Source organism: Podarcis raffonei, chromosome 16, assembly GCF_027172205.1.
Source record: "Podarcis raffonei isolate rPodRaf1 chromosome 16, rPodRaf1.pri, whole genome shotgun sequence".
Taxonomy (NCBI): Eukaryota; Metazoa; Chordata; class Lepidosauria; order Squamata; family Lacertidae; genus Podarcis; species Podarcis raffonei.
This window is the reverse complement of record NC_070617.1, coordinates 42466808-42479543: the sequence shown is the minus strand read 5'-3', so window position 1 is coordinate 42479543 and position 12736 is coordinate 42466808. Positions and strand designations below refer to the sequence as shown.

General features: G+C 45.8%; 1 protein-coding gene across 3 annotated transcripts in view; it reads left to right on the top strand.

Annotated features, from left to right (window-relative positions):
- MYO18B (myosin XVIIIB) overlaps positions 1-12736 on the top strand; it is a 288747-nt gene that overhangs the window by 228217 nt on the left and 47794 nt on the right. For all 3 annotated transcript variants that reach the window (XR_008327976.1, XM_053368460.1, XM_053368459.1), the window contains exon 39: positions 12059-12192. Coding sequence is in view for 2 of the 3 variants with exons in the window: in XM_053368460.1 (XP_053224435.1) it covers positions 12059-12192 (134 nt within the window). In the remaining variant the exon portion in view is untranslated. The remainder of the gene's footprint in view (positions 1-12058; positions 12193-12736) is intronic.

The window sequence follows — 12736 nt, the reverse complement described above, 5'->3', positions numbered from 1 at the left end:
ACTAATTACAGCCATTGCCTTTGCTTGATGGATTTGCAAGAGATTTCACCTGAGAGGTTTCCTGGAGGTTTTGTCACTTCAAAACTGGCAAGCAGCCCTGATGAATATTACTTAATATATTAACAGAGCGGTGCTAGTGTACAGTAAATTGCAGAAATAGAATCCACACTAATCTCAAAAAACTTTAATTAGTTTATAGCAGGCATGTCCAAAGTCTGTTTCGGGGGCCTAATCTAGCCTTCGGGTCGATTTAAGACGGTCTCTGGGGTAAAATCCTAAAAAAAGCTCAGCAACTTAAATCCAAAAAAAAAAGCTCAAGAAGTTGTAAATCCTTAAAAAAAGCTCAAGAACTTTGGTCGGCCCTCACTCGTGTTCACGTCATCAAATCTGACCCTCTTTGAAAAAAGTTTGGGCACCCCTGGTTTATAGTGTAGTAAAGGGGGCAGGTGGGGAAGCTTGACAGTGCAGATGGGAATGATAAATAAGCAAGCCATGAAAGAAGCCATTTTGGCTAGCTGTTCATGCGAATATTTTATTATTGAGCCAGCCTCAATTGAGGCAGGAGCTCACTTGGTTTGGACTTCTCTGCCTTCTGCCTGGCCCTTGTGGTCTCTGCCTTCCCCTAGAGCTCCGTCTGGGGCACAGCTCCTCAGAAGGACATGGGCTCATGGGACAGAATTGCTTTGGGAATCTATGCACAGATCAGAGAAGTAAATAGGGATGCAAAATCACAGTGAGAAATTGACTGGTTGTATCAAAGCTCCTCAGGTCAAGGGCTGCTGGGATAGAAGCAGTTCAGGTCACTTGATGCGATGCCTGCGTATGCAAGGGGATGGCTGGGGAGAGGCCAAGGCGGCTGGTCTCTTGGCAGAGCCTGATGGAATAGCCCTACTCTCTGCAGCTTAATGGAATAGCCACAGACATTTCCTACTGAGCATTTGGGAAGTAGGAGGAAGAGAAACTCCCAGGACTGGTTGGATGCACTTCCCAGAAAGGTGCCACTTCCCAGACAGAAGGGTCCTTGCCTCCTCTCTCAGCTCCTCTCCCCCAGGACAGTGGAGGGGCCCCTGACTGGGCCAGCTGTATTCTCATCCCCACATTTAAATGAAAGGCTGGCATTTATGAGGTGTGGAGCCCTTGATGGAGCTTGGACTGCATTTGTCAAAGCTGAGCCAATTGATCCAGTTCTTCTTTATTTCCTTCCTTGGGTGAAAAAATCACCAGCAAAGCCTCTTTGTTAATCAGAACTCTTTATTAATCTTTTTCAGGTAATAATTGCTGGGTGCTTTGGGCTTCTGTTCCTTGATTTTGGTTAGTCTTTAACTTTGCTGACTGATGGGATTGCAGAAATGCCTGAACGCCTTTTGATTTTAGGGTATTTTGCCAATAGACATCTGGGCTGGAGGAAAATATTGCAAGATACATATTTACTAAAAGTGATCTTGGAGATATTTATTTTGAAAAATGTGCCACCAGCATTAAGGGGGGAGGGACCAATCCTGGTGGTGAACAGCATAAAATCTACAGTAAAACTACATTCATAAAACAAAGGGTGGATTCCAACATTGCACTATTATAAATGTTCTGCCTGTTCAAGAGTATGAGCTTGTCAGATGGAACAGCCTCCCCTCGACACACATGCTCTTCTGGGGGTCAAACTCAGAGAGTGGAGGGAGGAGAGGAGGGAAAGCCCCATTGCATAAGGCCCTGAATCCCACCCAAAATACCCTCAGGGTCACTGAACCCATCTGCAGAGGTGAAGGGAGACCCAGAGGATTGAACTCAGGGAGGCACCATCACCTGCACTGGCATGAACAGACTCAGCAAAGCCCCCCCATAGAAGCACTTCCTTGCGAGCTCTTTCTCCTTGCTCACACAGAATCATAACACTGGAAGGGATGCCAAGGGTCATCTAGGGCCCTGCAATGCAGGAATCTCAACTAATGCATCCACGACAGATGAGCATCTAATCTCTGCTTAAAAACCTCCAAGAAAGAGAGTCCAGAACCACCCAAGAGAGTCCGTTCCACAGCCGAACAGCTCTTACTGTCAGAAAGTTCTCCCTGATGCTTAGTTGGAATCTCCTTTCCTGTAACTTGAAGCCATTGCTCGAGTCATGCCCTCCAGAGCAGGAGAAAACAAGCTTGTGATAGCCCTTGATATATTTGAAGATGGCGATCATATCTCCTCTCGGTACCATTTTTTCCAGGCTAAACATACCCAGCTTCTTCAACCATTTCTCATAAGGCTTGGTTTCCAGACTCTTGACCATCTTGGTTGCCCTCCTCTGCAAACATCTCAGCTTGTCAACATCCTTCCTAAATTGTGGTGCCCAGAATTGGATACAATATTGCAGGTGTGGTCTGATCAAGGCAGAATACAGTGGTACAATTACTTCCTTTGATCTGGACACTATACTTCTCTGGTGCAGCCTAGAATAGTATTAGCTTTTTTTTTTTTTTTTTTTTTTTGCTGCAGCAGCACACTTTTGACAAATTAGCTTATGGTTCACCAAGATCCCTAGATCCTTTTCACATGTACTGCCAGTAAGCCATGTGTCCCCCATCATATTTGTGCATCAGGCTCTTCCTGCCTCAGTGCAAAACCTTACATTTGTCCCTGCTGAAATTGATTTTGTTCGTTTGGGCCCAGGTCTCCAATTTGTTAAGGTCTTTTTGAATCCCGATTCTATTTTCTACATCATTGGCTCTTTAAAAGTGGAGCTCGGGTGTGTGTCAGGTGTTTGGACAACATATTTGCTTAGATCTAGCCCAGAGAATGCTCCAACTATTGCACTCACAATTGCACTCATTTCACACGCTAGCAATGTGATGCTCAAAATTCTACAAGGCAGGCTTAAGCAGTATGTGGACCGAGAACTCCCAGAAGTGCAAGCTGGATTTCGAAGGGCAGAAGAACCAGAGACCAAATTGCAAACATGTGCTGGATTATGGAGAAATATCAACAACCTCAGATATGCAGATGACACAACCTTGATGGCAGAAAGTGAGGGGGAATTAAAGAACCTTTTAATGAGGGTGAAAGAGGAGAGTGCAAAATATGGTCTGAAGCTCAGCATCAAAAAAACTAAGATCATGGCCACTGGTCCCATCACCTCCTGGCAAATAGAAGGGGAAGAAATGGAGGCAGTGACAGATTTTACCTTCTTGGGCTCCATTATCACTGCAGATGGTGACAGCAGTCACGAAATTAAAAGACCAGAGGCGTAGGAAGGTCAGGTGCTACCCAGTGCGGAAAATTTCTTGTCACCCCCCCATTGATTTTTTTTATTGATTTTTTTTGCCTGCAAAAATGGTTTTACGTTATTTCATAATTTCTTACAAAGGAATGTGGATTCGGAGCCTCTGATAACAAGTAGGCGACAGATACCTAAATCTACAGGATGAATTGTGTTTTGGCTTGTGTTATTTTATTTAATAAAACTTATTTTAAAAAACCTGCAAAGTGGTTTACCAAAACAAAAGAAAAAAACACACCACAGCAGTAAAATCAAGAAAAATTAACAATCCTACTTTAAAACATACAAAAGCTAAAATATTAAGATTAAAATTAGTTCAACTTCCTAAGCATCTAGGTTTGCTTGCCTAAAGAAGAATGCTTTTAGCAGGTGCCCAAAAAGAGTCTAGCAAAGGCACATGCTTTGTTGAAATTTCAGCCTTCACGACATAGGAGAACAGCCAAGAAAACAGCTATTTTCGTGGAGGAGGGTCAAGATATTAACTGATATGCATGGAATTTCATATGTAGCTATATAATCCTTAGTGTAGTAAGATAAGACCTTTGGAGCAGGCATTTTTTAAAAAAAGTTTTTTGTGAACTGCCCTAGTAGGGCAGTAATTGTTCCTTGATAATTTTTCACCCCCTCCCCTCCATGATGGCACCTGGGGCGACCTGCCTCCCCCTCCCTTTCCTAGTCCCCTGTAAAAGACGCCTGCTTCTTGGGAGAAAAGCGATGACAAACCTAGACAGCATCTTAAAAAGCAGAGACATCACCTTGCCGACAAAAATCTGTATAGTTAAAGCTATGGTTTTCCCAGTACAGTGGTACCTCGGATTAAGAACTTAATTCATTCTGGTGGTCTGTTCTTAACCTGAAACTGTTCTTAACCTGAGGTACCACTGTACCGATGCTGCACGGTTCCTCTTTTTTTTATATAAATATTTTTATTGGTTTTAAAATACAAAATTATAAAACATACCACACAGTTTATCACAAATACATTCTTATTGGATTTCCATCAGCACCTCTGATAATCCTCCGTCTTAATCACTTCTTATGCATTTCCTAACTTAATATTGCCTTTACATCTCTTAACTAATCGTCTCTCCTCCATTTTTACAATATTTCTAATTAGATAGATTAGATATATCTTTATTGTCATTGTCCCATGTAGGACAATGAAATTGCAAAACTACATAAAACTACATTAAAACTACATAAAACTACATTAAAACTACATAAAACTACCACAAAACTACATAAAACTACATAAAAACTACACAAAACATTCAAAAATCCCTAAAAACTCTAAAGCCCTATTTTAAAATACACTATACTGTAGAAACCCCTTATGCTGCATTTAGAACCAGAATTGCATTTGCATAGAAACTGTTAATAGAAACTAATAATAATATTATTCCTCACAGAACCTCTTGCAAACCTACAAACGTCATCTGTTCATCACAAATACTTTTCAAATAATCCATAAATTTACTCCAGTCTTTGGTAAATTTCTGGTCCCACCGGTTTCGGATCCTTCCCGTTAGTTTGTCAAGTTCCGCATAGTCCATTAATTTCATCCTCCATTATTCCATCGTTGGTAATTCTTCTTGCCTCCATTTTTGGGCCAATAGTATTCTTGCTGCTGTTACTGCATATAGATAAAGCTTACATTCCTTTCTATTTATTTCATTTCCAACAATACCCAAGAGAAATGCTTCTGGTGATTCCTGTTCTCATTCTGAAGCAAAGTTCTTAACCAAAGGTACTATTTCTGGGTTAGCGGAGTCTGTAACCTGAAGTGTCTGTAACCTGAAGCATCTGTAACCCGAGGTACCACTATAGTGATGTATGGAAGTGAGAGCTGGACCATAAAGAAGGCTGGTCGCCGAAGAATTGATGCTTTTGAATTATGGTGCTGGAGGAGACTCTTGAGAGTCCCATGGACTGCAAGAAGATCAAACCTATCCATTCTTAAGGAAATCAGCCCTGAGTGCTCACTGGAAGGACAGGTCCTGAAGCTGAGGCGCCAATACTTTGGCCACCTCATGAGAAGAGAAGACTCCCTGGAAAAGACCCTGATGTTGGGAAAGATGGAGGGCACAAGGAGAAGGGGACGACGGAGGACGAGATGGTTGGACAGTGTTCTCGAAGCTACCAACATGAGTTTGACCAAACTGCGGGAGGCAGTGGAAGACAGGAGTGCCTGGAGTGCTCTGGTTCATGGGGTCACGAAGAGTCGGACACGACTAAACGACTAAACAACAACAACAAGCCATGTATACCAAAACTCTGCTTGTGGACATTTGAACCATGTATCCTGACTTCTTAAAATAAAGCTTTCATGTTTCCTTGAGTTGGGAGCCCATGCCCATCCTGGAGGGGGCCAGGAGACAATGTTTCCTCTTAAGTTAACACTCTCTGGCAGTGGCAGAGCATAAAAAGCAACTGCCCAGGGTGGGCAGGGTGGTCCCCCGAGGGGGCAGAGCACAGAGGAAGCCCTCTGCATCTTGCCTTGCAAAGCAGCGTGTGCAGTGCACTCGCATGCCACAGCCCAGCAGAGGAGAAGGACTGCAACTGCTGCCAACTCTCCTCCTCTTCGCCCTGCAGGTTAGACCTGACCCAGCGACGGAGCTGCAGTTGGGAGCAAGGAAGCTGCCTAGCCAGCTCCCTCGCATGTGCAGCCCAGCAGAGAAGAGTTGCTGCAATGCTGCCAACGACTATCCCACACTTTGCCCCGGGTCAGGCTTGACCCGGGAGTGGATCTGCTGAGGCTGGGTGTGAGAAAGCTGCCTCGGCCATTCCCTTGCACACCAGAGCCAGGCTCCAATGATTGAGCCTGTCATGGGGGCACCCAGGACCGGGGGGGGGGTCAGCACCTCCCACACTACACCACTGCTCTCTGGTTGTTTTTCTGCACAGGAAATCTCTGGATCAGAAAGGACAAATGTTGGCTTAGAATGTCAGTGTTTTTTAAATGAGCCACCCTACTTTCCAAGCAAGGCTTCAGTGTTAGAATCCCAGATGAAAAAAGGAGCAGGATGTAGCCAATTCTTCTTTCGTGATGTCGGTTTCCTGTGAGATTGTGCCAAAATCTTCCTGTATAAAAGCCCATTTCAATCATCATTCAATTTCTTGTAAATACCCAAGTTCTGTCATCAATAATCCTGATGCGGTTTTGAGCCAAATACTCAAGGTATGCTTAAAATATCAAGGGGGGAGCCAGAAATGTGGTACATTATACATCTTCAAAAGAGTGCAATTATGTTGAACACCCCCTTTATCTTTTAAAGCAGCATCTCTCGCTCACATACCATATAACCTTGTGTGACTCCCATCTTAGCGATGGCATTAAAATATCTTTTATACCCAAAATAACTGCTTTGACACTTAAAACTTCCCGGGTTTTCAAACAGACAGAGTAATAATCATCATCACTTGATGTCTCCTGAATGCAAAGCAGGGAGCTCTATGGCAGGCAACTCTTAACAATAACTCCCTGTTTCAAAACCAAAATCCTATTCCCACCTAGGCCCTTAGAAAAAACTCAGTCTTTCCTTTGTCCCAAGGCCAGTCAGAGAGCTGAAGAAGTATCTGGGGCATGTTGGTCAGGATGAGTGTAAATATTTCAGCTACTGTCAAGAGTACCATATTGAAACCTACCAATCGAACTCCACACACACATGCTGCCCCCTTTGTCCTGCAGTCAGCTTGTCTGAAGCTGGCAGGGCAGGGCAGAGAGCCAGGAATCAGGAGCTGGGAGCCAGGAGGGGAGGGCAGCCAGAAAGGCAGCCAGGAGGGCAGGACCAGAGAGCAGTCAGGATCAGAGCGCCAGCCAGGAGTCAAGAGCAAGGCTAGAAATGCAAGCCAGGCAACCTCAAGGGAGGTTCACCTGGATGTCATAGAATCACAGAATTGTTGAGTTGGAACATATACTGAGGGTCACCTAGTCCAGCTCCCCGAAATGTCATAAGTTCCTAGGAGACATCGTGAAAGTGCTGGCCGGCTCAGCATGAGGAGGGGGCCGTTGGAGGACCTATTCATTGACAACCCCAGGGAGGTTGGTGTTATTATTGTCACTGTCCAGCATGGTGAAATTCTGTAACTTATGTTGTCATTAGATTATTGCATCCCATTCATTTCAATGCAAGGAAACACAAAGCAAATGGTGGGGGCATAATCAATTATGCATTGTTTCTGGACTGAAATAAACAACAGCAGATATCAGTTGTATTCACTGAACTGATTTTTGTTCCAGACACAGGGCAAATAAACACCTCTGGCAATTTCTGCTCCCGTTTCCATCAGAATTCTCTGACATCATGAGCTAGGTGATTTGGCCAGGCCAAATCCACAACAGATTTTTATTTTTTAAAATTCTAAACTGCACTTCATCCAGACAGACCCCAGGGCTGTGTACACAAAGAACAATGGAGTAAAACCTGTTATCCAGCATAAAGCTGCAGAAATTGGAGCAAGCTGCAGACAGATGCAGCCCCCTGAAAATGCCTGGTGAAGGAAGGGGGCTCACAGACCCAGTTTCACAGGACTTTCCATTCACCATCCAAGTGCACCTATTTGGCTTCAAACTTTGCCTCTCAGTGATCCTAGTTCTTGACCCACACAAGGGATGTTAGGCCCAGGAGCAAATTAAAAGGGTGTGTTCCTGGGGTCTTTCTGGCTTTGCAGGATGCATAGCAGCCCTGGAGGCCAAGTTCTGTTTAAAACAAACATACAATCAAAGCCCAGCAGAAAAGACCCAGAACTTGGGGGTCCCAGGCCACCTGCTACCAACATGGCTTCTGCACTTGAGCTGAAACCTTTTGTTCTGCCTCACTCCAGAATGATTGCTCTGGGTCAGCCATGGCAGTGCCTTACACCTCAGTGGACCCATCCATTTTTCCACCCCCAGAGCTTCTAAATCCCTGTGACAGTTTGAAAATCTTTCAGCTTTCAAGTTCCACCAGAAGGCAATAACTCAACTGCCATGCATCCCTCCTCCCAGATAAAAAAAGATGTGTGAGCACCATGCAAAGAAGGGGGGGCATATGCTGACATAGAGAGGCATCTGCTGTGGGGGAACTTGCATTGTTTGTTAATAATAATTTATAAAATCCAGATTGAGAAAACTGCTCGTGGGTCTTTTAAAAATACATTTTGAGCGCAGTCATGAGCGAAGGAGGCAGCAACATTTCCCAGATCTTGCCAAATAATTCCTGCTCATCGTTGTTGGCAGGCAGACACTCTTGGTTGTCAGGAAGAGAGAAAGAAAAGGGGTAGGGGGACTGAAAGAACAGAGCCAGGCAGTTGGGATGAATTGATCTTCATCTTTGGGAGAGGAAGGAAAATTATTTTAATATATGTTGTCATCCAAATGTTAGAGGGGCTGAGTTTGTTCTGAATCAATAGGTTGTTTGCCTTCCTGATTCTCATTTACAAATTGCCAGTTACAGCCACTGTTACCTGTCCGACATTGCATTTTTTCTCCCCGGGAGATGCAATCTTTCAGCGCCTGCCTCTGTTGCTATAAAAGTGGGTCATGCATTCCACAAAGGTGTCAGTTATAAAAAACATTTTTAACGCTTGCCTAGCCATTCTTCAGGTTGCTCTTTTAGACTTCCAGTAAGGGAGTGACACAAGATAGAAACTCCAGCCCAATCCCAGTGTCTTAACGTTCCAGGTTCCATATGTCAGCATCATAGAATCATAGAATTGTAGAGTTGGAAGGGACCCTGAGGGTCATCTAGTCCAACCTCCTGCAGTGCAGGAATATCAACTAATGGACAGATGGCCATCCAAACTCTGATTAAAAACCTCCAAGGAAGGAGAGTCCACTTCTTGCCAAGGGAGACCGTTCCACTGTCAAACAGCTCTTACTGCCAGAAAGTTCTTTCTGATGTTTAGTCAAAATTTCCTTTCTTGTAATTTGAAGCCATGGGTTGGAGTCCTACCCTCCAGAGCAGGAGAAAACAAGCTTGTTCCTTCTTCCATGGGACAGCCCTTGAGGTATTTGAAGACGGCTATCCTATCTCCTCTCAGGGTCCTCTCTTCCAGGCTAAGAATACCCAGCTCAGTGGCCAACTAGATGCCTCTGGGAAGCCCACAAGCCTGTGCAATAGTCAAGCTGGTGGGAGTTGCAGTCCTAAAAGTCTCCTCTTCTGCCTTAGGACCGTGTGTGTGTGTGCGCGCGCGCATGTGCACATAATTTATGTTATGGCGGTCAGCATATTGGATTGCAGTATATTGGATTGCAGTGCTGACTGTGCTTTGGGACAATAATCCAAGCAACAATGAAGAACATAAGAGCCAATGGCTCATCTAGTCCAGCATCATCCAGTTCTCACAGGGCCAGCCAGGTGCCCCTGCAAAACCCGTGAGCTGGACCCGAGCACACACACTCTCCCTACCTGTAGCTTCCAGCAACTGGTTTTTTGGAAGCATTGCTGCCTCTAGCTGTGGAGGCAGAGTATAGTCATCATGGGTGGCAGCCACCAATCGCTTCCGAGTCCTTCAAGCACACTGCCTGGCCCTCCAATGTCAGCATGCCATGTGCACATGCCCCACGACTTGCGTGCATGTTGTGAGCACACCCTGCAGTGTGCGTGCATGGCCACTGGGGAATTTTGAGGGGGCCTGTCCCTGCTCCTTGAAATCCATCCTCCATGAATTTATCTTACCCTCTTTTAAAGCCATCCCAGTTGGAGGCCATCCCTGCCTCCTGGCGGAGCAAGTTCCATAGTTCAGTGATGCGTTGCATGGAGAAGTTCTTTTTTCCTTTTTTTACCTGTCCTGACAGGGAGCGTTCCATTAGAGAAGATTCCCACTTCAGCAAGTGAAGGGAACCATGCGAAGCAAACAGATCAAGGGCCTTCAAGGGTGAACCCCAGAAGGCCAAGCCTGCCCATCCTAGGAGCCTTTTGCAGCCGGCGTCTGCCTCCTGTCTGTTCAGCATACATCACTCCTTCCCTACAGGAAAAGTGGATGCAATATCAGAGAAATGTTAGGAGTTTAACCGAGGCCAATGTCTCATCTGCCCAGCAGGCAGCTCACCTTTCTCTGCTCCAGCCACCCTCCTCAGCACAGCCGAGTCTCATCAGATCAAGGCATTTAGGGAGGTGGAAAGAGCCACCCATGCGAATTTGCCTTCTAGTGCACTTTCAGTCAATTTCCTGCTGCTGTAATTCCTTCCTTCCAGCCTCCTGCCTGGCCGAACACTTACCTGATTTGACCCTCACTTTTAACTGTCCTTTAAAAAAAAAAGAAATAATGATAGTAGAGATATCTTCATTTACCATAGTTTTCAGGAATAACAAAGAAACAATAAAACGAAGATCAATGAATGTATGAAGCAAATTATTGTAGTTGGAATAAAATGGACAGAACGTTCAGGACACTTTGCAGACTGTAATAAAATAGATTCTGCAAAGGGACATTTCAGAAGTCATATAGAGTCATAGAACTGTAGAGTTGGAAGGGACCACAAGGGTCATCTAGTCCAACCCCCTGCAATGCAGGTATTTCAACTAAAGTATCTTAACTAAAGATGGCCATCCAACCTCTGCCCAAGAACTTCCAAGGAAGGTGAGTCCACCACCTTCTGATGGAATCCATTCCCCTGCAAAACAGCTCTTACTGCCAGAAAGTTCTTTGTGAGTCAGATTCTTGTAACTTTTCTTGTACCTTGAAGACATGTGTTGTTGAGGGCTGTGCAGTGCACTATTTTTATTTATAAATCATAGGAACAGAAACCATACAGCATCCAGATGGCCTCATTTCATAACCCTTGTGATGGGTTACATACTCAAGCAAGACAATGTCCCACATCCTCTCAAACCACCCAGCCCTAGAGGGACCTCATGCAGACTTCCAATGTTTGGCAATTTTGAGTCTGGCTGCAGCAGAGCTAGCAACCCTTTGTGAGCAAGGGAAAGTCGCTTTCAACAGCCTGGCAGGAGAGCTAATTCGGTCCAGGGTTAGAGATTGTTTTGTTATTGCATAGAGGTCCTTGGGTAGATACCTATTCTTGGATGCCTCACGTTTTTATCTTTCCAGTGTTTTGCTACTATAACCCTTGCTGCTGACGTTGCATACATAAATAGCCTAGTTTTGTTTTTGGGAATGCCTCAGGTTGCCACCTTCCTCTCTTCCTTCAAATCCATTTTCAAAACACACCTTTTTCTGGATGCTTTCAGAGCAAAGCCCAGGTCACAAAGCACAGCGTAAGGCAGCTATCCCTGTTCCTTTTAAAGTTAGCCCTTTATGCCAGACCATGAAAATGGAACCTTGTTTCGCACTTAGCTCAGTGGCAAAGCATCTGTTTTGGATACAGGAGGTTGCAGGTGCAATCCCCAAGCTCTCCAGGTGGGGCTGGGAAGGCACCTGGCCTGGAATCCTGGACAGCTGCTGCCAGTCAGTGCAGACAATACAGGGCAGAGCCTGACTTGGTGTGAGGCAGCTTTCTTTGCAGTGCTGGCATTGGGGAAAGTGGTTCCCTCCACATGTGGTTGAGCTGCAGCTCCCATCATTTCTGGCCATTGACTATGCTGGCTAGGGCTGATGGGAGTTGTGGTCCAAGAGGAGGCCTGCAGGTTCTCCATCCCTGGTTTAATGAGTGACCTGGGTTGTCACTCTAACCACTGCACTACATTGTCTTTTTTCAAACCACCTTCCACTTTCTAGAATAAAGCACAATACCTTAACAGAAATGCATTGAGCAAATGATTTGCTGAGCTGACCTGTTCAGGACTGCCTTGCTTGCGTGTTGCTTCCTGGGCCACCACTAACCCTCCCCCCCACCCTGTGCTCATGTTTCTCCAGGAGAAGCAAGTGGACGAGCTCTCTGCAGTGAGGCAGACGTTGCAGGCAGACCTGGAGACCTCCATCCGCCGCATTGCGGACTTGCAGGTGGCTCTGGAAGAAGTGCAGTCAAGTGACGACAGTGATAGGGAGAGGTGAGTGTGCTGGCAGGACTGGGTCTCCACCTCTCAAGCCAGCCTGCTGCTTCCCCCGCGCCCTTCCTCTTCAGACTCCGGGCTCCTGGCAGGGCTGCCTGCGGGTGCTTTCGACTGGCACCATTCAAGAGGCCTGGTTGTCTGTGTGAAAAAAATCAAAACTTGTGAAATCAAATTTTTTTTTTTTAAAAAAAAGGGCCTGGGGGTGGAGCCCCCAGTGCAGTGTGTGAAGAAAAGCCAGAAGGCACAGCCCCAGAGAGCCTTCCCAGGTCAAGGGGTGGGGTGGAGCAGAGCTGGCTGGAGTTGGGGCTTTGGAGCTGGGTGCTCTGGGTGGGTGCGCTTTCACATCACAGTGCCCCTGTGAAGTAGTGCGGCTAGGAAATGGTGGCTGTGGCACATACTGTCTGGCCAGCTGTGTGTGGAAAGGCCCAAAACTCAGCAGGAGGCTATCTGCTTGGCCTGCAGAAGGCTCCCGGTCCAATCCCCGATGAAGAGCCTTGCAGGGACTGGACTAGGTGACCCTGGGCGTTCCCTTCCAGCTGTA